This window comes from Nycticebus coucang, chromosome 21 (assembly GCF_027406575.1).
Source record: "Nycticebus coucang isolate mNycCou1 chromosome 21, mNycCou1.pri, whole genome shotgun sequence".
Classification (NCBI taxonomy): domain Eukaryota; kingdom Metazoa; phylum Chordata; class Mammalia; order Primates; family Lorisidae; genus Nycticebus; species Nycticebus coucang.
The window spans coordinates 53,891,223-53,913,953 of record NC_069800.1 but is presented as its reverse complement, the minus strand read 5'-3'; the positions used below and the strand labels follow the sequence as shown (position 1 = coordinate 53,913,953).

Below are 22,731 nucleotides of genomic sequence, written 5' to 3'. Positions count from 1 at the left end.
TGTCAGCCTAATGGCATTAAGAACCACTCTCTGAAGGATCAGGTTAGTGTCAGATTGTTCTGAGTGATAATTAGATATCCATTGACTAACATTCTGCTCAAGCCTTGTACTGAGAGCCTGTTGTGGGTTTTCTCCCCCTCCTCTGGCCTATCCTTCTGGACAAAACCACACTTTTAAAGGGGCGAAAAAGATCTTAAGACACAACTCATCCTGATGGTGAATCAGCAGGCAGTAAAATCTGTCGCTACAGATGGGGGAAGCCCTCCATACCCAGCTAATTGAGTTTCAGGAAATGAATGGGAACCCGTCCTCATTTGCTGTACTTTGTGACCCTTCTAGGGAGAGGGTGGCTGAGGCCTGCATTTAATTAGAGGCATAAGCAGCCCTCTCTCCAGGACACAGCCTGGGCCTGCTGCAGCCAGTCAGTCGGAACCTGGGGGTCCTCCACAGCCCAGCCTTCCTTGACAGCAGCAGCCTCACCAAAAATAGGCAGGCAGAAAATAGGAGCAGCCCTCTGTCCTTGCCCTCATGATCTACTTCTCCCTGCTTCTGCCCAGCAATTAACCATTCTTCCTCCTCACCCGCAGCCAGAGGACACTTTGAAAAAATAGAAATTGACCATGTCAAACACTATTTAAAACTCCCCACAGCTACTCACTGCTCTTTGAATAAATTCACATCTCCTGGCCAGGACTGCCAAGGGCTTGCACAGCCTGGACCTGCCCACCTGTCTGTCCACATCCCCTACCTCTTTCCCTTCCTTTCTGACAACACTCAGGCCACCTGGCCTCTTTGCTGTTCCTCAGATATCCCAAGGTCATTCCTGCCCCAGAGACTTTGCACTTAACAAAGTGTATCATTCACTAGAGTGCTATTCACGTTGCTTGTTCCTTGTCATTCTTCCATGGAAGACTTCTCTGATCTGTCCCCTCTTCCCTTACCTTCCTATGTCAATTATCCCTCCCCACCCCTGTCACTCTCCACCATGATACCCTGCCTTAAGTTCTTCTTTGATTTATCACCCCCTTGAAATTATCTTAGGTGTTTGTGAACTTATTTCTAACTTGTTTTGTTCGCTGTTCATCTGGCAGGTAATTGGGTACTCAATAAAGACTTGAACAAATGGGTACCTCTTAGGCATTAGGCTTGAAGTAGGCAGAAAATGAGAACAAAATGGAATTTGTATTACTGTCTCACTTGTCCAGCATCAAGAAACATAATTGAAATTAGTTCAGACAAACTTTGCTGAGTTCCAGTGCTCAAACACTATTGTCAGAACCCCATCTTTCTGCCTCTTGGATTTGCTCCCATTTGACTTGGCTTTATTCTTAGGAAGGTTCCCCCTTTGTGATGGCAAGATTGTCTCCGCAGGTCTCCTCTCACTAGTGTAGTGACTCCAGCTGAAAGAGAAGCCTCCTCCCAATGGCTCCAGCAAAAGCCCCAGGGGATGCTCTCATTGGCTCAGCCAGGGTCATATATCTCTCCCTTAACCAATCAGAGGCCAGGGGAGATGGGATGCCCTGATTGGCTAGGCCCAGACCATGTGCCTAATCCCAGAATGAGAGCTGGAAACAGCCTTGTCAGAACAGGCAAATCCGAGAAAGGGGAAAAGTTTGTTCCCTCCTTTTGATATGAAAAGGCAGGAGAATGGATGCTGGGCAAAAAAAAAATAAAAATAAATATCTGCCACAGAAATCCAAATGCAGCTTCCCCATCAAGGGGCAAGAGGGAGGAGGGCCTTTTCCCCAGCCCTCAGCCCTTTCTGCTTCCAGCACAAGATGCCTCCTTCCTACAGAATCATTTCCCCATTTTCCTCATTGGCTTTCCCAAAGTTCTCAATTTAGCAAGATCTCATCTCAGGCATCCAGAACCTTTACAGCATTGATTTATCACTTCAAGCAATGATTTGCATTTGGTGTCTTTTCAAAAGCAGAAGAAAGAGACTCATACTGAAACCTTGCAAGCAGCCCCAGGTTAAAAGGATATAGTTACAGAATATCAGAACTGTCCCAGCCCTGAGAGCATCGGGGCTCTGGGCTTATTTAACGCATTTCTTCCCAGCCCTGCCTCCTCAGCTAGTTTGTCTGCCAAAAAAACAAAGACTTCAGTCCTGTGGCATTTCACATCTAATATTTATAGTGTTCTAGAATTTGCAAAAGGGCTTTCTTCTCATTTATCTTTGTTCCTTAGGAAACTCCAGCTTCCTGCTAGGTTAGTGGAATTGTTCTCTGCTGCCCAGACCAGGAACCCCAAGAAACCAAATGACTGATGGAGAAAATCACCCAATTCGGGGTTCTTCTGGTAGTGTCGGGGGTTGGATTGAAATTCAGCCTAGAACAGCTCAGCTTCTATTTTGCACCCCTCAGTATCAAATTTGGATCTTGCAACATGGCAGCCAACAACCACATTTCAACCCAAAATATGTTCTGTGAGCATTACAAGGTACTTTTTAATATCTAGAAATTCCACCTAAAAATCCACGTTCTAAGCTTTTCTTAAAAAAAAAAAGTGGTGATACCGATGCTGATCTTGCCAATATCAGTAACATTTCTGCGTTGAAGCCTGTCAGTTAACTACAGCCCTCAGGAGTTAAAGTTTTACTGGAACACAGCCACACGCATTAGTTTATGTACTATACATATTTCTGATTTTGCTCTATGGTTGCAGAGCTGTATAGTTGCAATAGAGACCCATGCCTGCAAAGCTGAAAATATTTACAATCTAGCCCTTTGCAGGAAAAGTTTGCTGACTCCTACTGTGAGGCACTAGCCTGCTGGACTTGTGTCAGAGCCACCTCTAGTATGTGTCAGAATATAGGTAGAGGGCACTCCAGTCCTGAAATAACAGTGGTTTAGAAAGGGTAGATGCTTATCTCTCTCGTTTGACAGTTTGGGCATGAACAGTTGAAGGATGATATGGCAGACACAGCATTGGCTGCTTCAGAGATGTTGTTCCATCACCGCAGGAGATTACCCTTGTCCAAGATGGCTCCCACCTTGTCCATGTCCAGCCAGCAGGAAGTAGGAGAATCAGGGGGGCACACCCACTTCCTGTAGGGGTGGTACCACCAGTCACACCCCACTCTGTGTACCCTTCCAGCGCATAGAAGAAAATACACACAGAATTACAAAGAAAGCCATTGTATCAAAATACTCTATCAAAATATTTTACAAACAGTAAAACGTGTGCTTCTTTACACATAAAGGGGCATGGTGTTACCGTGATTTAATTGATAACTGGTAGGTCTGATAATGTCCATGATTTTGAAGTAGCACTGGCTTAAATGATACTTCAAGATATCTGTGTAGGGGCGGCGCCTGTGGCTCAAAGGAGTAGGGTGCCGGCCTCATATACCAGAGGTGGCAGTTTCAAACCCGGCCCCGGCCAAAAAAAAAAAAAAAATGATATCTGTGTTAACCATAATACAATATAGAAATGTCCATGATTTCCATTGATGACAAAGTCCCAGGGACGACTGTTACGGTGCTTTGTTGCCTTTGTTGATTATTGAAGAGTATGCTAGTTAGAGGTTAATTCATATGTAAACAGGGCTGAGCTCGGGTGGCTCACACCTATAATCGGAGCACTCTGAGAGGCTGAGGTGGGAGGATTGCTTGGGCCCATGAGTTTCAGACCAGCCTGAGCAAAAGCAACACCCTGTCTCTACTAAAAATAGAAAAGTTAGCTGCGCATGGTGTGCACTTGTAATCCCAGCTCCTCAGGAGGGGCCACACTGGTAGTCAGACTGAGGGGTTAAAAGGCATCCCCTCTGCAGGGCCTGGCCTGAGCCACTGGTGTTGCTTATTTGAAGGAAAATATTGAGTATACGGTTGACCGAAAGATACGTAACAATGGCCAAATGTGTGAAGTGGACATGGGGACAACTGGAATTTGGATGATGCCCAGGCCCCCTTGTTTTCCCAAACCCCTAATGTGTGAAATGGAGCAGATTAATTCGGGAAGGATGGAGTTTCCGAAGTGTTCTATTTCGTTCTTCACTGACCTTTCTGAATTGCTCCGGCAAACATTGTTTATTGTCCCTGGCTCCGTTCCCCGCTCCAGCCCATCTTTGCTAATAGACGTGTGTCATGCTCAGCCGGCTTCTCTGTGCAGCGTAAACATTCCTCCCCAAGCTCATTACTGGAGTCCCAGAGGGGCCTTGCCATTTTCCAAAACGGTGTCACATCTGGTTTCTAACAACCCTTTTTATTTCTCCAGAGGCCCAAGTTTTCATCCCCCTCCCCAAACAAGGAAAGCAGGCTTTATCTGGGGGACTCACCATTCCTTTCTCAGATTTCTTTATGCCGGGCATGATCTCAATTGTTGCTGCTCCCGTTTTGCAGATGAAGTCACTGAGGCTGGGACAGGAGCACTCTCTTGCCTGAGGAGGCAGAGGCCTCTGACTCAGGAAGCCACGCGCTTCAGAGCCACCCGCACCCACCTTCATAACTGACACACTTGCACAAGCTTTTAAACTGCACGCCTTAAAAAAATAAATAAACTGCACGCCTTCACAGGGTTGCTCACCCTCAGCACGACCAGTGCTCTGGGGCCAGATTGTCTTTGCCGTGGGGCTGCCCTGTGCTTTGGAGATATTCAGCAACATCCCTGGCCTCTACCCACTAGATGCCAATAGCACCCCAGGTCAGGACAGCCAAATGTCTCCAGGCATCACCCAGTGTGCCCTGGGGGAAATCACCCGGCCTGGCCTGGTGCATGCCCCGTGTACCCTGCACACAGACATGCCTTGGGTTGACTGCTCGACCCCTCCTTACCTGTGCAGCACGAGCAGGGGCTGCAGCGCCAGACAAGGCCCCTGCCTCCTGGACCTGACCCCCTAGGTGGGGAGAGGAGGACCACCAAGAAAACAAGCGCATCTGTGGCTAATTACAGAGAGGACAGAGCGATGGAATGACCAGGGACAGCTTCTCCCAGGAGGTGACCCAGATGTCACAGGGAGAAGGACCCAGTCCATGTGCAGCGGAGGCAGATAGAGTGTCCCAGATAGCGGGATGGGCAGGCACAAATGCCCCGAGGCAGCAGAGTGTGGCACATGTGAGGAGCAGGAGGCCTGGAGTGATTGGAGCAGGGTGGGCCGAGGGGCACGTCGCTGAAGGACGATAGTGGGTCGTGGGCTCAGGGGTCCTTTTGGCTGCTTGGGGATAACTGGATTCTAGGGAGGCGAGAGCAGAGGCAGAAGCCCAGGTGGGAGCTGGCAGGAGCCAGGAAATAAGGGTGAGGAAGCAGGTGCGTTTCTGTCTCTTTGGGGACCTTATCACCCTGGCAGTGGCCTCTTTCATTTGGATTCCCCAACTCTGGAGCACAGAAGGGCTGGGAACAGGGGATCTAAGGATCCAGATTGCAGCTCTTTTGAACAGCTCTGTCATCTGACCCTTCCTTCTGCCTTTGTGTTTCCTATTTCAAGAGCCAAAGTCCCTGGGTAGAGCTGGAATGGCCAACTCCGTAGGTGCAGAAAGGTGCCCGGATTGACAGTTGGGGCTTTTGCATTCAGGAGGCAGCAGGGTGCAGGCATTCTGGGTCTTCATGGGTTACCCAAAGGAAATAGAGAAGGAAGAAAGTGTGTGTGTATTCGTGCATGTGTGTGTGTGTGTGTGTGTGTGTGTTCCCCAAAATATGAGGGAAACTGCCAAATCAAAATGCATAAATCCAGAAGCGGTGGCTCACTCCTACGAACCTAGCATTTTGGGAGCCTGAGGCAGGAGGATCACTTGAGCCCAGGAGTTCTAGACCAGCCTGAGTTACACAGCAAAACCCTGTCTCTATAAAAAAAAAAAAACAATAGAAAAATTAGCAGGGCCTGGTGGCATGTACCTGTAGTTCCAGCTGTTTGGGAAGTTGAGGCAGAAGGATCACTTGAGCACGGGAGTTGGAGGTCGCAGTGCAAGTCCAGTCTGGGCAACACAGCAAGACCCTGGCTTTTAGAAAAATACATAAGTGTTTAATGAAATACCAACTACATGTAGCATGATTCCGCAAGTCAGTTGTGGAACATTTGACTCCTAGATAGTTATTTATTGATGATCTTTCATGTAAGAAGTGGGTGGAGGTAGCGTGGGGTGAACATGTGCTAAAAGTCACCGGTGTCCTTAAAACAACCCTGTGGACGTTTCCACCAACTGGCCCATGATGGGGGGAGGAGTTTCTCCAGAAGCAGTGGGTGCTTTGAGTCCCTTCACCTGCCACTGGGTGGGCCCATGGGGCGGGGCAGGTCCTGCCTCACTGTCGTGTTCACATTGGCACATCCACTCCCACCACAGTAGGCAGTGGCAACTGTCACCATTGCCAACTGGAGCAGAGAGGGGTGAAGTCATTTGCGTGGGTTCCCACAGTCAGGAGGCAGCAGACCCAGGATTGAAACCCAGATAGTCCAGCTGCAGAGAAACTCTTGGCCACTCTGGCCACCTGTGTTACTCAGGAAAAGGTGACTGCTGTGAGAGGTACTAGACAGTGATGGCCCAACACAGCAGGCACGTGTGTCTCCAGCAGACAGATGACCCTGAGGCCCTGTTGTTTCCACCTGCTGAAACCCTCAGTCCCTGTTACCTCTGTTCACTTGGCTCGCCCCCCGCTGTCCCTGTGCGCCTCCCGCACCGGGTTTACCGCCAACTCTTCTCAGCCCCAGCTCACCGCGAGACACGGCTTTTACAGACCACAAATGCGATTATTACGAGGCAATTTCAGTGAGTTTCAGGGCTGGGAGAGATAACAGAAGGGCCTGATCCTGCCATCAGACTCTGAATGGTTCCCCAGCAGCACTTAACTCAGACAGATGGAGAAAGCTCAGCCAGGAGCCGAGAAGCCGTGCAGAGCCTCCCGCAGAGCTGCCTGCGGGGAGCTCGGCCTGCAAGCCAGGGACAGGGTGAAGGAAGACTCTGGGGGGCACATCGTCCCCTCACAGTGGGGTGGGGAGAGGGTGGATCTAACACCTGTCTCTGTGGGGACTCCATTAAAACAGATGTTAACAGAGCAAGGGTAGAACAGGGGACCAGCCGACCCATTGGAGATTATAAAAATATAACCCTTAGGGGGCACTTGGGTGCCAGTTCTAAACAATATATAGTCACGCATCACTTAAGGACAGGGACGCATTATGAGAAATACATTATTAGGGGATTTTGTCATCGTGCAAACATCAGATTGCACTTACACTCAATTAGATGGCCCAGCCTACCACACACCCAGGCTGTGTGGTCCAGCCTGTTGTTCCCAGGCTGAACATGATAGGCAACTCTAACACAATGGTGAGTTTTTGTACCTAAACATAGAAAAGGTATAATAAAAATACAGTATCCTCTTACAGAACCACTGTTGTAATATGCAGTCCCTCCTTGACCAAGATGTCACCATGCAGCCTATGACTGTACATAGATTAGTTTTCCACCCACCAAGTAGAAACTATTATTATCCCCACTTCACAGATAGAGTGACTGAGGTATCAAGAGGTGAAAAGACTTAACTAAGGACATCCAGATTTCAATGTTGTGAGATATGTCCACAAGTTCCTGTAATGGGAAGGGGTTTTTGTTTGTTTGGTTTAGGGGTTTGTTTTTGCCAGTATCACCTCCTTGGGGACACCCTCGCTGTTTCCATCACAACCACTTTTCTTCTTTTATGTCAGTTAAGTTTGCTGCAGCTGAGTTCCTCTGGCTGACATAGAAAATCAACATTCCCACCCTTTGCTCCCAATTCTTCTCTAACTCCACTTACCTTCAAGTTTCAATTTCAGCATTCTGACCTTTTTTTTTCTTTGCTGTACTTTCGTCTTTGTTGGCCAATTAGCTCTTTCCTTTGATGATCCCTGTTGGTAAATAGTCTTGTAGATTTTATCCCTGGGGGACAAGGAGGCAACACAGCCACACACTTTACTGTCTGTGCACGAACTGAGTAATACATGCTCAGGGACCGTCTTTGCAGAAGTGACACGCTGGCCATGGATCATCACGGGCATGCGCTGAAGAGCTAGCAGCGAAGTTTGAGTAAAGGTACACAGCTACAGTTAATATGCCGTGGTAACGAAATATTACTCATGTTGTAAAGGGACTGGTGTTACTTAACTAAACTATGGAAACTAAAGTTTGTACACTTCAGAACCATGCAAAGCAAGGGCTTCCTATAACTGGCTGCCTGTTACTGCGTTGTCATGGTCATACTGTGAAGTCCCATCCACTGCCCCAGCCTGTTCAGAACCTCTGCTTAACAGCTGTCTCTTCTTCCAGGTTACCACCATTGTATTTTAAATCCCAGAAGGCTCCTTCACCTCACATGGGGAATTTTGCGCTACACCAGGGGTTGGCAGGCATTTTCTACAAAGGGCCAGATACCAAATAGTTTAGACTTGCAGGTCTCCCACCCCCATCTCTGTGTTAACCAGTTCTGCCATTATAGTGTGAATGTAGCCATGATAGGTAAACACATGGGTGGCTGCATTCTAATAAAACTTTATTTATAAAAAACAATCAGCAGGCCAGATGTGGTTTTCCAAACCCTACTCTACACTAAGCATCTCATGTTTTTTTCCTTGGGTCTTTTAATTAAGCAAAAAAGTAAAACCACAACAACAAAAGTGGAGTGGTGAGGCTCGTTGGTTTGTATAACTCAGTGTTTCTCAACTTTGGCACTGCTGACTTTTTAGGGTAGATAATGCCTTGTTGTGGGGGCTTCCCTGCGCATTACATGATGTTCACTAGCATCTCTGACCTCTGCCCACTGGGTGCCGTGGCACCTCCCCACCCAACTGTGGCAGCAAAAACGTCTCCATCATCCAATATTCTCCCTGATCAAAAGCCACTGATAGGACTGAAAATGTTAGCATTCGAGGTAGCCTCAGGTAAGTGTGGGCCCAGGGGCTCAGAGCCGGGTGTCTCTCTCTTCTTCACCTTCTCTTTCTTTCTCTTTTTCTCTTCTCCCTTCTGTTCTTTTCCATATTGTTCTAAACACAGATTTTTCCCTCTTGGTGGCAAGGTAGCTACCAGTAGCTTCAAGTTTATATCCTACCAGCTCTAAGCCCCAAGGAAAAAGAACTCTTTTTCAGTAGCTCCCTAAAAATCCCAGGGCTGACACTCCACCTGGCCCAATTTGGGTCACATGCCCTTTCCTGAACCACTTGCAGTGGCCGGGTGAATTAGTTCACTGGTCAGTCAAGGGCTATGCGTGCATCCCTGGAGTCAGGAGTCAAGGTCGGCCTGTGTGTGCCTAAGTAAGGCAGGGCTGGTACCCAAAGGACCACAGTCGGGACCAGGCAGGCAAAACAGAAGTATGTACTGCCCAGGTACATTTTCCACCGAGTGCCTGGCACTCGGGAGGCAGTAAGTGATGCCTTCGGCAGGTGCCAGCCCTGCTCTTAGGGGCAGGTGGCAGCCAGTGCATTGCCAGCCGCCTTTCCTGGCCTGGCATTGACTCCTCCTAATCTACCTGCCAAATTGCTGTATCCCTGCCCCGTCCCCAGTTCGTCCCTCCTCCTCCACTGTCCCAGCCTAGAAAGCTCAGCGAGTCCAAGCTTCCCAGGCTCCAGCCACCATTTGGCCCGGGAATGAAAACCACCATCTTGGTTTTCATTCCAGCTCATTCTCCTGGCTGTGTCTCCCAGCCCCCGAGCCCCAGGGCCCATGCTAATTTGCTTCTCCCACCTCTACTGGTGCCGGAATAACCATTTTAAAAACTGCCTTGGGGAAATCTAATCAAATGAAAGCAAAATCTAATTTGGCACTAAAAGCCTCTGACTGAAGCCCTGTTTTCTAGGGCCCTGTAGAGGCTGAATAATAAACTCTTTCTGGGCTTTTTAAGGGTTGGGGTTGAAGAGTGGAAGGGATGTGAAAGAAGGGATTCTAGCAGGGGAAGCCGCTCCAGACACTCTGACACCCGTGGCATTGGGTGATAATGGGCAGAGAGGGCTTCCCAAGGCAGGGGAAGGACCCCCACAAACTCACCCCCCAAGAAATACTTGTCCCCTCAGCCAGCCAAGAAGTTAAACTTGTTAGCATTCCACCCTGGGCGTCTCTCTAAAAGACATTTTTGGCCCAAATTTTCAGGCACAAACCAGTAAAATGATGGTGAACTTGGAAGACCCAGGAGAAGACTCCGTTCAGGGAGCCTTTTTCTCTGGATTTTCATTTACTCTCATTCCCATTACTCTGCAGTGGGAGGGGTGAAATTCGAGGCTTCTTAAATGACTTGCAGTCCCAGGTTCCATTCAGAATGGATCAAAAGCTGTGCACCTGTTTCTAGGAAAATGCACATAAAATGCAAACTCTGGCATGTAGCAGTCCAGGGATGGACCCCCGTAAAGTTGCCCACTGTGTTTCCGGCGGCTTCTCGTCATGGTGGCCTCCGGGACTCTGCACCCGCTGGGCCCTCTTTTCTATAATATCATCTGCTTCCTCCCTCTATGTCCTCCTTGGGTTCCTCAAATGCCCCCATGCATTTTCCTGCCTCAGGACCTTTGCACCTGACAGTCCCTCTGCCCAGAATAGTTTTCCTCAACTCCTCGTTCCTTTTATTCTTTTTTTTTTTAAGAGACAGAGTCTCACTTTGTTGCCCTCAGTAGAGGGCAACTCACAGCAACCTCCAACTCCTGGGCTTAGGCGATTCTCTTGCCTCAGCCTCCCGAGTAGCTGGGACTACAGGTGCCCACCACAACACCTGGCTATTTTTTTTTTTTTTTTTTTTTTTTGTAGAGACAGAGTCTCACTGTACCGCCCTCGGGTAGAGTGCCGTGGCGTCACACGGCTCACAGCAACCTCCAACTCCTGGGCTTAAGCGATTCTCTTGCCTCAGCCTCCTGAGCAGCTGGGACTACAGGCGCCCGCCACAACACCCGGCTATTTTTTGGTTGCAGTTTGGCCGGGGCTGGGTTTGAACCCGCCACCCTCGGCATATGGGGCCGGCGCCCTACTCACTGAGCCACAGGCGCCGCCCCCTGGCTATTTTTTTTATTGCAGTTTGACCGGGGCTGAGTTCGAACCCGCCACCCTCGGTATATGGGGCCAGTGCCCTACTCACTGAACCACAGGCGCCGCCCAACTCCTCGTTCCTTAAAGAGGCCCCGCCAACCACTTAGCCTGACGGTGCCCGTCTTTGCCATATCACTCTTCTTTATTTTCTTCCTCACCAACTACATCATCTTCATGTGTCATCACCCCCACCGGAATGTCAGGGATCCCAGTGATCTCATCTACTGCAGTATTTCCTGTGCCTAGGACAGCTCCTGGCATCTGTAGGTATCTAATAAATAGATGTTGGATCTATGAACATCCATTTGTGGTGTTACCGCAGATTCATCCATTGATAAGACTCTGTCTCAAAAAAAGGAAAAAAAGAGAAAAAACTGTACGTGTTCACTGGAGAAAACAACAGAAAAGGATCACACAAAAGATCTTGCCTTTCTTCGGATTGTATATGAAACCAGCACATTGTACCCCTTGATTGCACTAATGTACACAGCTATGATTTAACAATAAAACACACACACACACAAACAAAAAAAAAGATCTTGCCTTTTGCCTCCACAAAGAGTATTTCAATATATCCCTTTCCCAAAAAATTAAGGTGATTTTTTTTTTTTTTTAAGTAAGCTATGTTGTTGTCATCTGCTGGCTGCTTCGTTTGATTTATTAGTTGGTGCAGAATCTCAGATATAAAGCATGCATGTGGACAATTGAGCCGCTCTCAAGAGTCCAGGTCAAGGAGGTGTCACCAACTGAACCACCTGCCCAGCAAGAGCAGGGCAGGACCGTTCCCCAAGAAGCCCTCTGTGCCTCTTCCACCCATCCTCCTCCCTATCCCCTGTTTTTATTCCAACACCCTAGATCGGTTTTGTCTATTTTTGACTTTCATATAAATGGAATCACATAGCATGTATTTTTATCTGATTTATTTCTCTTGACGTTATCAGGTTGTTGAGATGCATCCATTTTCTTAAATAACAGTAGGTCTTACTTCTATGCAGATTTTTCTATTGTAGAAATACGCAGCAATTTCATTTACCCACCCTTTGGTGGACAAGCATTTTGATTTATTTCTAGTTATCTGCCATTATGAAGGTACTGCTATGAGCATGCCTTATACGTGACTTTCAGTGAACATATGAATACCTTTCTTTTGGGTAAATATCCAAGATTGAAATCACTAGGTCAGAAGTTACGGACATGTTCAAGTGGAGCAGACACTATCGAAGAGTTGTCCAAGTGGTCGGACCAGTCAGCAGCGTGTGAGGGCTCATGTTGCCCCATGTTGTCAACACTTAGTATTGCCAAGTTTTTGAACATGAGCCATTCTGGTAGCTCCGTAGTAGACAGAATTTAAAAGACCCATAAACTTGAATGGGGAAAAAAAATTATCCTCTCGTTTTTACTAACCTACTACTGAAACTTAGCTTTTGCTTCTGTTACAAACATAGGCCACAAACCTATGTTAGCTGAATCTGCAACTTTGTCATCTGTAGAATTCCCAGGTATTTTAATATCCCGCTGTAGTTGTTGCGTATATCACAAAATCAAATGTTTTCACTCAGCACTACTTGGAATTGATCACTTTCTTCAAGATCTTCCTTTGAATACATTAATTTTTTAAAGGACACACTATATCACCAGTTCTTTTAATATTCTGATAACCATATTAGAAAATAACTGACTTTCTCTTCATCACCTATATTTTATTTGTTGCATGTAAAAACCTTTGAGAAGGGGTCTGTAGGCTCCGCTTACTTGCCAGAGGGCTTTGTGGCAGGGGGCAGTGCTGTTTTCTGGCCTTGGGGACATGGTGGTTTAATGAAGCATCCTCGGCTGTTTCTCACACACCTCCTAACTCTTCTCCGTCTCCAGCTTTCTTCGGGAAGTATCTCAATGAATACAACGGCTCCTACGTGCCACCCGGCTGGAAGGAGTGGGTCGGGCTCCTGAAAAACTCCCGCTTCTATAATTACACTCTCTGTCGGAATGGCGTGAAGGAGAAGCACGGCTCCGACTACTCCAAGGTAACCTGCACCCCTTCCCGGCCCAGCAGCGGGGGGTGTCGTCAGGAGCTGGAATGACTGGGTTTGGATGGTGACACTGACACTTAACATGTGACCTGGGGCACTGTATGTATATCCTCTGCTTCTCTGTTTTTGCATCTCAAAAATAGTCTCTGTTTGCGGGGCGGTGCCTGTGGTTCAGTGGGTAGGGCACCGGCCCCATATACCGAGGGTGGTGGGTTCAAACCCAGCCCCGGCCAAACTGCAATAAAAAAACAGCCGGGTGTTGTGGCGGGCGCCTGTAGTCCCAGCTACTCGGGAGGCTGAGGCAAGAGAATCACCTAAGCCAGGGAGTTGGAGGTTGCTGTGAGCTGAGATGCCACAGCACTCTACCGAGGGTGACACAGTGAGACTCTGTCTCTACAAAAAATAAAAATTAAAAAAAAAAATAGTCTCTGTTTCCAAGAGTTGGAATTTTTAGCATTTTGCCGAAGCATTTTACTTCCAGAAAGTATGCATGCAGAGGATACCGTTCAGTGGATTTCCGCAAAGTCAATAGACAAGGTGTAACCAGCACCCCGGGTAGGCCAAGAAGCAGAGTGTCACCACCACCCCCAGAGGTCCCCTCATGTAACTCCTCCCACAAGAATAACCATTATTCAGGCTTGGAGCATTACAGACCAACTCTGCGTCTGGCTGTGTGTGCTTGAACCTTATGGTGAGTTCGTTCTTGTAGAGCCCCCCAGTGTGTGCGTGTACCACTATTTATTCACCCTACTGTTAGTGGACATTTAGGTATTTCTAGTTTGGGGCTATTGTAAGTAGTGCTGGTAAGAACCATCTGTTACCTACCTTTGGTGAACATAGGTGCTTATTTCTTAATATACGTCCTAAGAGCGGGGTTGCTGGGCACAGGGCGTGTGCACATTCAATCGTCGGTGCTGCCTAAGCATTTGATAATGTGGTTGTTCCCTCTGTCATAGTTTCTCTGTTTCTAATTTAAGTTCAACTGACATAAGGTAAAGTACACAGATCTTTTAAGTTCGGTAAATTCTCACATATGTGTGCATCTGTTTAACCATTACTCATGTCAAGATCTAGCATTTCCAGCCCCTAGAAAGCTCTCTAGAAGTCATAATTCCTGCACTGACTTCTGTCACCGTGGGTTGTTTTGACCTGGAATTTCACATAAATGGAATCATACAGCGTGTCCTCTTTGGTGTCTGCCATTTTTCACTCAGAAGAAAGTCTGTGCAATTCCTGTTTATCACTCAATAACTGATGGACAGCTGGGTTGGCTACAGTTTGAGTCTACTGTAAATTAAGTTCCTGTGAACATCCTTATCTGTGGCTTTTGGTGGACATATGCACCCATTTCATTTCTACTTACATCCAAAATAGAATTGCCGGGACACAGGATATGTTAAGATGTTGAACCTATTTACACTCCCAGTGAGAAGTATATGAAGGTTCCAGTTGCTCTACATTCCTCGTCAACACTTGATATTGTCTTTTTTATCAGCACTGTTTTTGCTAGCGGTGTAGTGCTTTTTCATTGTGATTTCTACCACAAAGGTTTTTGAGTTAAGTCAATACATATAGAACATTAGAGGAACCGCCTTGCACATAATAAATACTCAATACCTACTGGCTTGGATCAGGGCACCCTTTCTCCAGGCTGTCTGTCAAATCCACCCCTCTTTCTCTACTGCCACTAGCTCGGCACCTGACTGTGATAACCCAGAAGTATCTGGGCTATTGTGACAATTTCTCAGTGCTGTCCTCTCTGCTGCTTCTCCTTTTAAACTGCTACACAAGGCCCGTAGGCAGAAGTCACCAGGGGACAGGGAGTCACACGAACAGTGTAGCAACTGGGAGTGGGTAAGCAGTGGAGAGTTTTGAGTATGGTGGCGAATGGGTCTGTCTAAAAGGGGCAGCAAACTCTCACATCAAGCCCATGTAGAAATGAGGGCCCCAAATGACCAGATTTCTAGATTTTTCAACAGAAGCCACAGATTTGTATATTTCTCACCTGTGAAATCTCCAGATTTGTAAATATTGGCTACTCTTTCAGACTTTTCTAAAATCCTGTATGATTTAAGCACACCTGACCCACAGATCTGTACCCTTGATAGCCCATTGCTTTGTTCTTCTGACACCCCCAGGGGCTATATAGCGAGTGTCACATTTGAAGTCAGTAGACTCAGGTTCAGGGCAGTGTTATGTGACCTCAGATATGTTAATTACATGTAAGAGCCTCAACTCCCAAATCTGGAAAAGGAGCGTACCCTTGTACACTTAAAAACGTGAACTTCTATTAATTGAGCACCTAGTAAACGCTAAGCACTGTACTGGGTGTTTAATAAGTACCACTTCTAATAGTCACAACAATAGTATGAGGTGAGCAGACAGGCAAATGCTGAACATTATGGTGAGTTCGTTATATGGTGATTATATTAGTCATCATCCCCCTTCCCCCACATTAATAACTATTTATTGAGAGCCGCTATGTGCCAGGTGCTGGCTATGCAGGGGGTAAACAAAAACAGACCCGGTCATGGTCCTCATGGAACTCCTAGTCTGGTACATAGAGGTATGTTACAAACCACGTATTAAAGTCAGAAGCCCTCACCACAGTGTAGAAGTATGTGTGAGCATGCACGCACATGTACACACATATGCACGCGTGCACCCACCAACCCTATCTCCTATTTTGTCATTTCAGCCATCTCAAAATCTTTACTAGTGCTTTATTGCCCTGAATTGATCTAAGCCTTGTATATCTTCTCTTCCATAAAGTTTTTCCAGTTTGCCCTAAACTACAGGGTAATATTTTTCAATAAAACTGGATTCTTTCCATTTTTTAAGAATAAAATTTTTCCTTAAAATGGTTTAATTGACAAGGAACCATATTCACCATTTAACTGAAAAGCCAGCATTAATGGTATCAGGCATGGCTGGATCCAGGAGCTCAAATGAGCTCCTGAGAAGTTGGTTTCTCTGTTGTTTCCTTGTTTGGACCTATTCACAGACTACTCTCACTAAGGCGATATGGTGACAATATGGCCTCCTCACATCCTCTTCCTGCTCAGCTACAAGTCGGGGAGTCTCTTTCCCAGGATTCCCTGCGAGTCCCCTCACATCTCATTAGCTCTGGATCAGTCCCATGTCTGTTCCCAAGCCAGTCAGCAGGGTCAGGGGCACACAATGTTTCCGTGGCCTGTAAGTCGTGTGGGCCACTCCTGAGCTAGAAGAGGGGGTGGCAGGCACCGTACCCTGGAACACTGTCTGAGAATAGAGCCCCAAACAAATGGAGAGCTTCAATTGGAAGAATGCTGACTAGATGCTCAGCAGCAAGAAAACACCCTATCCCACTCCCCTTCTTGAAACACCAGATCCTTCCCCCCATTGACAGATGGGATGTGTGCGGTTCCTGTGTCTAAGCCTGATCCAGTCCAAGCCTAAGTGGAAGACACCATATGTGATATGGCCTGTGCAGCACCTACCTCCCCACATACCCACCAAGAATCACCCTGCACATAGTAGGCTTCCACAACCTCCCAATTGACTTAATTCTCAAGTGTGGGAATCTGGTGACCCTGCTGGACTCCTGGGAAATATAAATTACATTCTTCTAGGGCTGAACACATTGCTTCCCTCCTCCTAGCCTCAACGCAGGCAGATTCTCTAAATATCCTGAAAACTACACTCTCTCCTTTTTAAAATTCCTTGCCATGTCCACACCTTGTCTCAGCCGATAATCAGGTTATCCAGGAATACTCAGAGTTCTCTGGTACTGAGGATGGGGACGCAGAGCGTCTGCTCTTTTGCTCTGTTTCCTGCCCCGCCCCTGTACACACATCTCCCCCTGGGAATGGGAAGAGCCCATGGGAGAGATGCAAGGATTCCTGGGCCCCCAGTTACCAGGGGCCTGGAGACGGAGGCACTGCGACAGGGATGTGGAAGGCTGGGGTGAAGTCAGGACTGGCTGACATCCAGGGTTCAAATCCTAAGGTAGCAGGATGGCAGTGCAGCAAGTCTGACTTGGACTTTCCAGCCAAGGCAGGACCCAGGAGCCCCGTGCATGGGACCATACCTGGGCAGTAAGATGCCTCTTCCAGGGCAGAATGGTCATCGCTGGCCACAGGGGCCCAGTCGTGAGGCCCAGGTAGAGAGGAAGCAGCGGCCCTTCCAAGCTCCCCTCAGAAGTCTGGCTAGGGACTCTGCCCCAAGTTATTAATCCAAAGGTGAGCAGATGCCATGAAAGGGGGCCTGAGGTCACAGGTGGAAAAGAGAAGTAGCAATGATGAAAAAAGAGTGGTATCGACCAAATGGTAATGGCTGAGAAGGTTGGAGAAAGCAAGTCAGTTGTTAGCAGGAAGGGAAATAGAGATGACTTAGAGTTGAGTCACCCACAGAAGTTTCCAGGCAGCTGGTAGCAAAAGTTCTGGGTGCTGGGAGGCTTTGGAGAGATGACAGTTTACACAGCCAGTTTGGGGACAAACTAGCAGAACTTAGATGCACCCCCCCTCCCCCACCAACCCAGCATATCCACCTCTCCCTATCTGGAGAGCCACTTGTGTGTGCAGAACATGGCGCAACTAAGGACTTGATGGCAGCTTTGTTTCATTACTGAAAAAATCCAAGTCCACAGATGGGAGGAATGACTAGGGAGCGTGAAGCACCCCTCCCCTGGAGGACCCTGGGGAAAGATGTGGCGGGTCTGTGGGGAAAGGCATCAGAAGTTGGCAGGGCATACGGCTGATTGGGAAGAGCAAGTTGCAGAACTTCTCAGGTCCTTTATCAAATGTCATCCCGCCGTTGCCTTCCAGGACCCCTCTGTTCTATAAAGGGCGCCCCTACACAGCCTTCCCCCACCTGATGACCGTCCTTTGTTCACTGTCTCTCAAGAGAAGCCAAGCCCCACCGAGGCAGGAATGTCCATTTGTTTCGTCCCTGCTGTATCCGTCCGATGAATGAATGAGTATGTACAGCATGATACAGTTAGTGTGAAAAGCTGCATGAAGCAATCCTGTAACCTACACAACACAACTCCGCCGGGATAGACACTTCTCAGTAGGGGCCGAGGTTGGGCGGGGGTGAGAGGTAGTCAAAGGGGACTTCCAAGTGGTTTGTACTGTTTTAATTTTCTCACGGAAAGTGCAGGCCTGTGTTTCCTGAGGAATAATGACTAACACTTACTTAGACATACTACGTGCCAGATACTGTTTGAATCATTTTTTGTAAGTGAATCCATGCATTGATCATCAAGGCCTGTGGGATATATACTCGTATTATTCCCAACTGGCAGATGAGAAAACTGAGGCCCAGCGAGGTCAAGTCACTTAACCAAGCCACATAACTAGTTAAGGGGTAAAGACAGAATTCAAACCCATTTGAAGCTATTTGGCTTCAAAGTCCCAACTGCAACTCATGGGCCGTGTCTGGCCTGCCAACTCCTTGTGTGACCCTCAAGTTAAGAATGTTTTTAAAAAAAAAAAAAAAAGAATGTTTTTTTTACTTCGGGTGGCGCCTGAGGCTCAAAGGAGAAGGGCGCCAGCCCCATATGCTGGAGGTGATGGGTTCAAACCCAGCCATGGCCAAAAACTGCAAAAAAAAAAAAAAAAAAAAGAATTTATACACACACTGGGATGTTATTCAGCCTTTAAAAAGAAGGAGACCCTATCGTGTGAAGCAACATGGATGAACTCTGAGGACACTGTTAAGTCAAATAAGCCAGGCACAGAAGGACAAATACCACCGGGTTCCACTTATCTAAAGCATCTAGATTAGTCAAACAATGGTGTTGGGCAGGACCCGAGGGAGGTGGGGCGGGGTTGCTATGTAACAAGTATAAAAATTCCCGTTATGCAAGATGAAAAAGTTCTAGAGATTTGCTGTACAACACTGTGCTCACAGCTAACAATACTATACTGTACACCTAAAATTATGTTCAGAGGATTATGTTTTTTACTATAATAATTTTTTTTTTTTTTTTTTTTTTGGTAGAGACAGAGTCTCACTGTACCGCCCTCGGGTAGAGTGCTGTGGCATCACACGGCTCACAGCAACCTCTAACTCTTGGGCTTACGTGATTCTCCTGCCTCAGTCTCCCGAGCAGCTGGGACTACAGGCGCCCGCCACAACGCCCGGCTATTTTTTTGTTGCAGTTTGGCCGGGGCTGGGTTTGAACCCGCCACCCTCGACATATGGGGCCGGCGCCCTACTCACTGAGCCACAGGCACTGCCCTACTATAATAAATTTTTTAAAAGAGTCATTTTTATGACATGTGAAAATATGTGATATTAAAATTCTGTCCACATGTAGGATTAAAATTCCGTCCATGTATAAAGCCTTAAGTGGAGCAAAGACATGCCCATTCATTTACCCTGTGGCCATTTTCATGCCACAATGATGGTGACAAGTAGTTGCAACTGACATAATATGGCCTGCAGAGCCTAGAATACACGTGTACTACTACCTGGTGCTTTTCAGGAAAAATTTGCTGGCAACTGCCCTAAATTACCACATACTGCCTCTCATTAATCATTTTGTTGTGGTAAAAGATGGACCTGACCAAAAAATTACAAAGGCTTTAGCTTTGAGGTACATTGTTCATTAGGACTGTGACCTCAGTTTCCCCATCTGTAAAATGGGCATAACAATCCCATTCTCAAAGTTGACATGAGCAAAAGTGTGGTAACCACAAAAGCCTGTGTTCATTATAGGTTTTCTGGATGCCAGGCCGGTAATAAATTCTTGTTAAGTACTCACACCACCATCTGGATAAGGGACTATTAATTAGACCTATTTTTTTGATGCAGAAAGTCTGTATGTCTAAAAGTGGTTAGCCAAGAGCACAGCTAGTAGGTGATGATGCTAAGATTGGAACCCAGTTTTGTCAGACTCCAGAGCCCTCTTTTATGAAACATTGCTGCTCCTTCCAGGGATGTGAATCACTTTGTAAACAATCTGCTGTAGAAGCCCCCGGGGTGAGGGAGCGCATCTTGATTCAGAATGAAAGTTAGAACATTATTCAAGGTCGACTTTCCAGATAAGGAAAATATCAAGAGTAGGCTGAGGCTGACCTCTGGGGAAAAGGCAACCTCTCCTCCCCACCCTCCTCCACCTCCTAGCGCATCTTGATCAGGAATCAAAGTTAGAAAAATCTGCTGCCCGGGGGAACATCATTCAAGGTCAACTTTTCAGATAAGGCAAATATCAAGAGTAGGCTTGAGGCTGACCTCTGGGGCACGGGCAACCTCCCCTCCCTCCTCCACCACCTCTCTCTCCATCAAACCCCGTCCAGACTTGGTGACCAGTGGTGCACATGGGGGGCTTCACAAGCCATAAATTCAATTAGTCCTGGAAGCCAGGAAAGTCCAACTCAGAGAGCTGCCCTCAGAGATTTGGGATGTAGTGCGGTATCTTACCCAAGTTCAAACAGGGCAGAAACTCGGGCTTCCATGGAGCAAAAATGTGAGAAGCTCCTAGGAGGTCCCCTGGGACACGTTTCTCTAGTAACCCTCTCTGCCCCCCACCCACCCCCCGCCGGGCTCATCACTGCTGTTACCCATTACCCCCCACCCAGCCCCCAGCAGCCAGTGGGACCTTAAGTGAGGGAAAATCTCCTGTCCCTGCCCAGCTCCCCTCTTGATTCCTCTGTCTACTGTGAATGCCTCTCCTGAGCACCCTGGGAACAGGCACCCACAGATACTTTTAAGTCAGTGCATAAATAATCCCTCCCTTAAGCAACTACAGCCCAGGGAAAGGCCCAGCGGGAAAAGGACGCCGGGAGCGGGGAGTGGCGGAGCCACTGGCTGCCCTGTCCTGCCCAGCAGGCCCACCCCACACACGCATGCGCAGGTCCGTCGGACCAGCCCACACGTGTGTTCGTAGAATGCACATGCTCGGGGACCTGCAGGCGGAGCGGTGTAGCAGATGAGGCGTTCCATGTGCTCTGCTTCCTAAGCGAGAACTCCTTTTGCTAAATGACGGTTGGAGGATAACACAGACTTTTCACAAGAGCCAAGGCTAGCAGTCTCCTTAGAAAGCTGCGTCAAGTCAGTGAAGATCATGGAAGGACCTGGAGGCTAAGTTCCTGCCAGAGCTGGACGGAGTCACGCCCTGGGCAGTCAGAGCAGGCTCCCCCGACCCCCTCACCCCTCCATCCTCCACCCCTGGCAGTCCCAGCTGTGGCTTCCAAACCCAGATGGGAGCCAGGCTCCAGGGTACCCCAGTGTGTCGCTAGCGTGTGTCTCCTCTGGCGTGGGGGCATGGGAATGGTGGGGGCGGGCGGCTTCCTGCAGGGGGGTCAATTGGTCTCAGGGTTCCAGAAAATGCACTTGGTGGCCTGTGTGGTCCTCCCACCCGTCCCACCTTCGTGTTCACAACTTCCGGTCTTCTGAGTCCTTCCTCCTGGCTCACCCCAGGCACCCCAAACTCAGCTTGTCCAGATCTGAACTAGGCATTTCTGCTGGCCCAGACATTCCCTTTCTCCTAGACCCCTTCTCTGAACCCTTCTCCCAGCTGACAGAATCAGAAGCCAATGTGGGGGCTGGGAGGCTGACCCCCCCTCTCATGCATCCCACACATCCAGTCAGTGGCTGTATTCTGTCTGTCTCCCTGTGTCCCAAATACAGTTGGACATTGTTCCCTGGGCCAGACCTCCCATCCTTAATGTAGATGCCTGGACTTGGCTCAAGTAGTGTGGCCAGGAAACAGTTGCTCATTGTCTAACTCAAGACTAAGTGCCCACTGGTGGAGTCAGGGTGGTGTCCTTCCTCCCGGTCCACAGGATGGAAGAAGCAGAAGCAGTTATGAGTGTCACATGTCACGGCAGAGGTCCAGCAGAGCCAGGAGAAACCAGGGAAGACTTAGCAAAGGACTGGCCTTTGAGGAGGTCTGGTAAGGATGGATCTTAGATGTGCAGAAACTACCCAGCCTTCAATACTCTGATAATAATTAGCTGACTCTTAGGATACTGCAGGATCCTGCAGGATACTCCTGTGAAGAGCTTAACATTTGTTAGCACTTTAAACCCTCACTCTAGCCTTGAGAAGCTGGTGCAGTCATCAATCCACGCACATTTCCACACGGGAAGCATCACAGAGACTGTAGGAGCCCCTGAGTTACTCTTCCTGAATCTCCTTCTGCTCCCACCTGTACCCTGAAAGTAACCAATATCCTGACATGCCTTTATTCTCACATTGCACAAAACAATGTATATAATATTGTGTGTTCTTAGATTTTATATAAATGCTATTATACAGAGTTTTCCTTACCCAATATAACATTAGAAGATTTATCCATGTTCCAAGATTTATCTATGTTTGATCCATGTAGCTCTCATTTATTCCTTTTCACTGCTGCATAATCCCATTGTATGTCCTCTCCTGCAAATGAAAGTTAATGCTAGGGTGGCGCCTGTGGCTCAAGGAGTAGGGCGCCAGTCCCATATGCCGGAGGTGGCGGGTTCAAACCCAGCCCTGGCCAAAAACCACAAAAAAAAAAAAAAGTTTAATCGCAACCAAAGAAGTATACAGTTCTAAGATCAAATGGTGAAGATGGGTTTATTATGAAGAGCAACTGTCTTCTTCCTATGCAATGCCACTGGCCAGAGGTGGCAAGTTTCTGTAGTGATTCCGACCTCATTCTCATGGCCGTTTCCTGACTCATCCTCTTCAGGCACTGACTATTAATTTCCTGTGAGGGTACAGACCCCTCTGCTTCACCCAAGAGAGCTTTGCACCATTTTTAC

The 22,731-nt window shown here is 47.8% G+C and overlaps 1 protein-coding gene across 4 annotated transcripts in view; it reads left to right on the top strand.

Annotated features, from left to right (window-relative positions):
• SULF2 (sulfatase 2) overlaps positions 1–22,731 on the top strand; it is a 111,699-nt gene that overhangs the window by 57,651 nt on the left and 31,317 nt on the right. For all 4 annotated transcript variants that reach the window (XM_053574367.1, XM_053574366.1, XM_053574365.1 and 1 more), the window contains exon 4: positions 12,840–12,991. In XM_053574367.1, the coding sequence (XP_053430342.1) occupies positions 12,840–12,991 (152 nt within the window). The remainder of the gene's footprint in view (positions 1–12,839; positions 12,992–22,731) is intronic.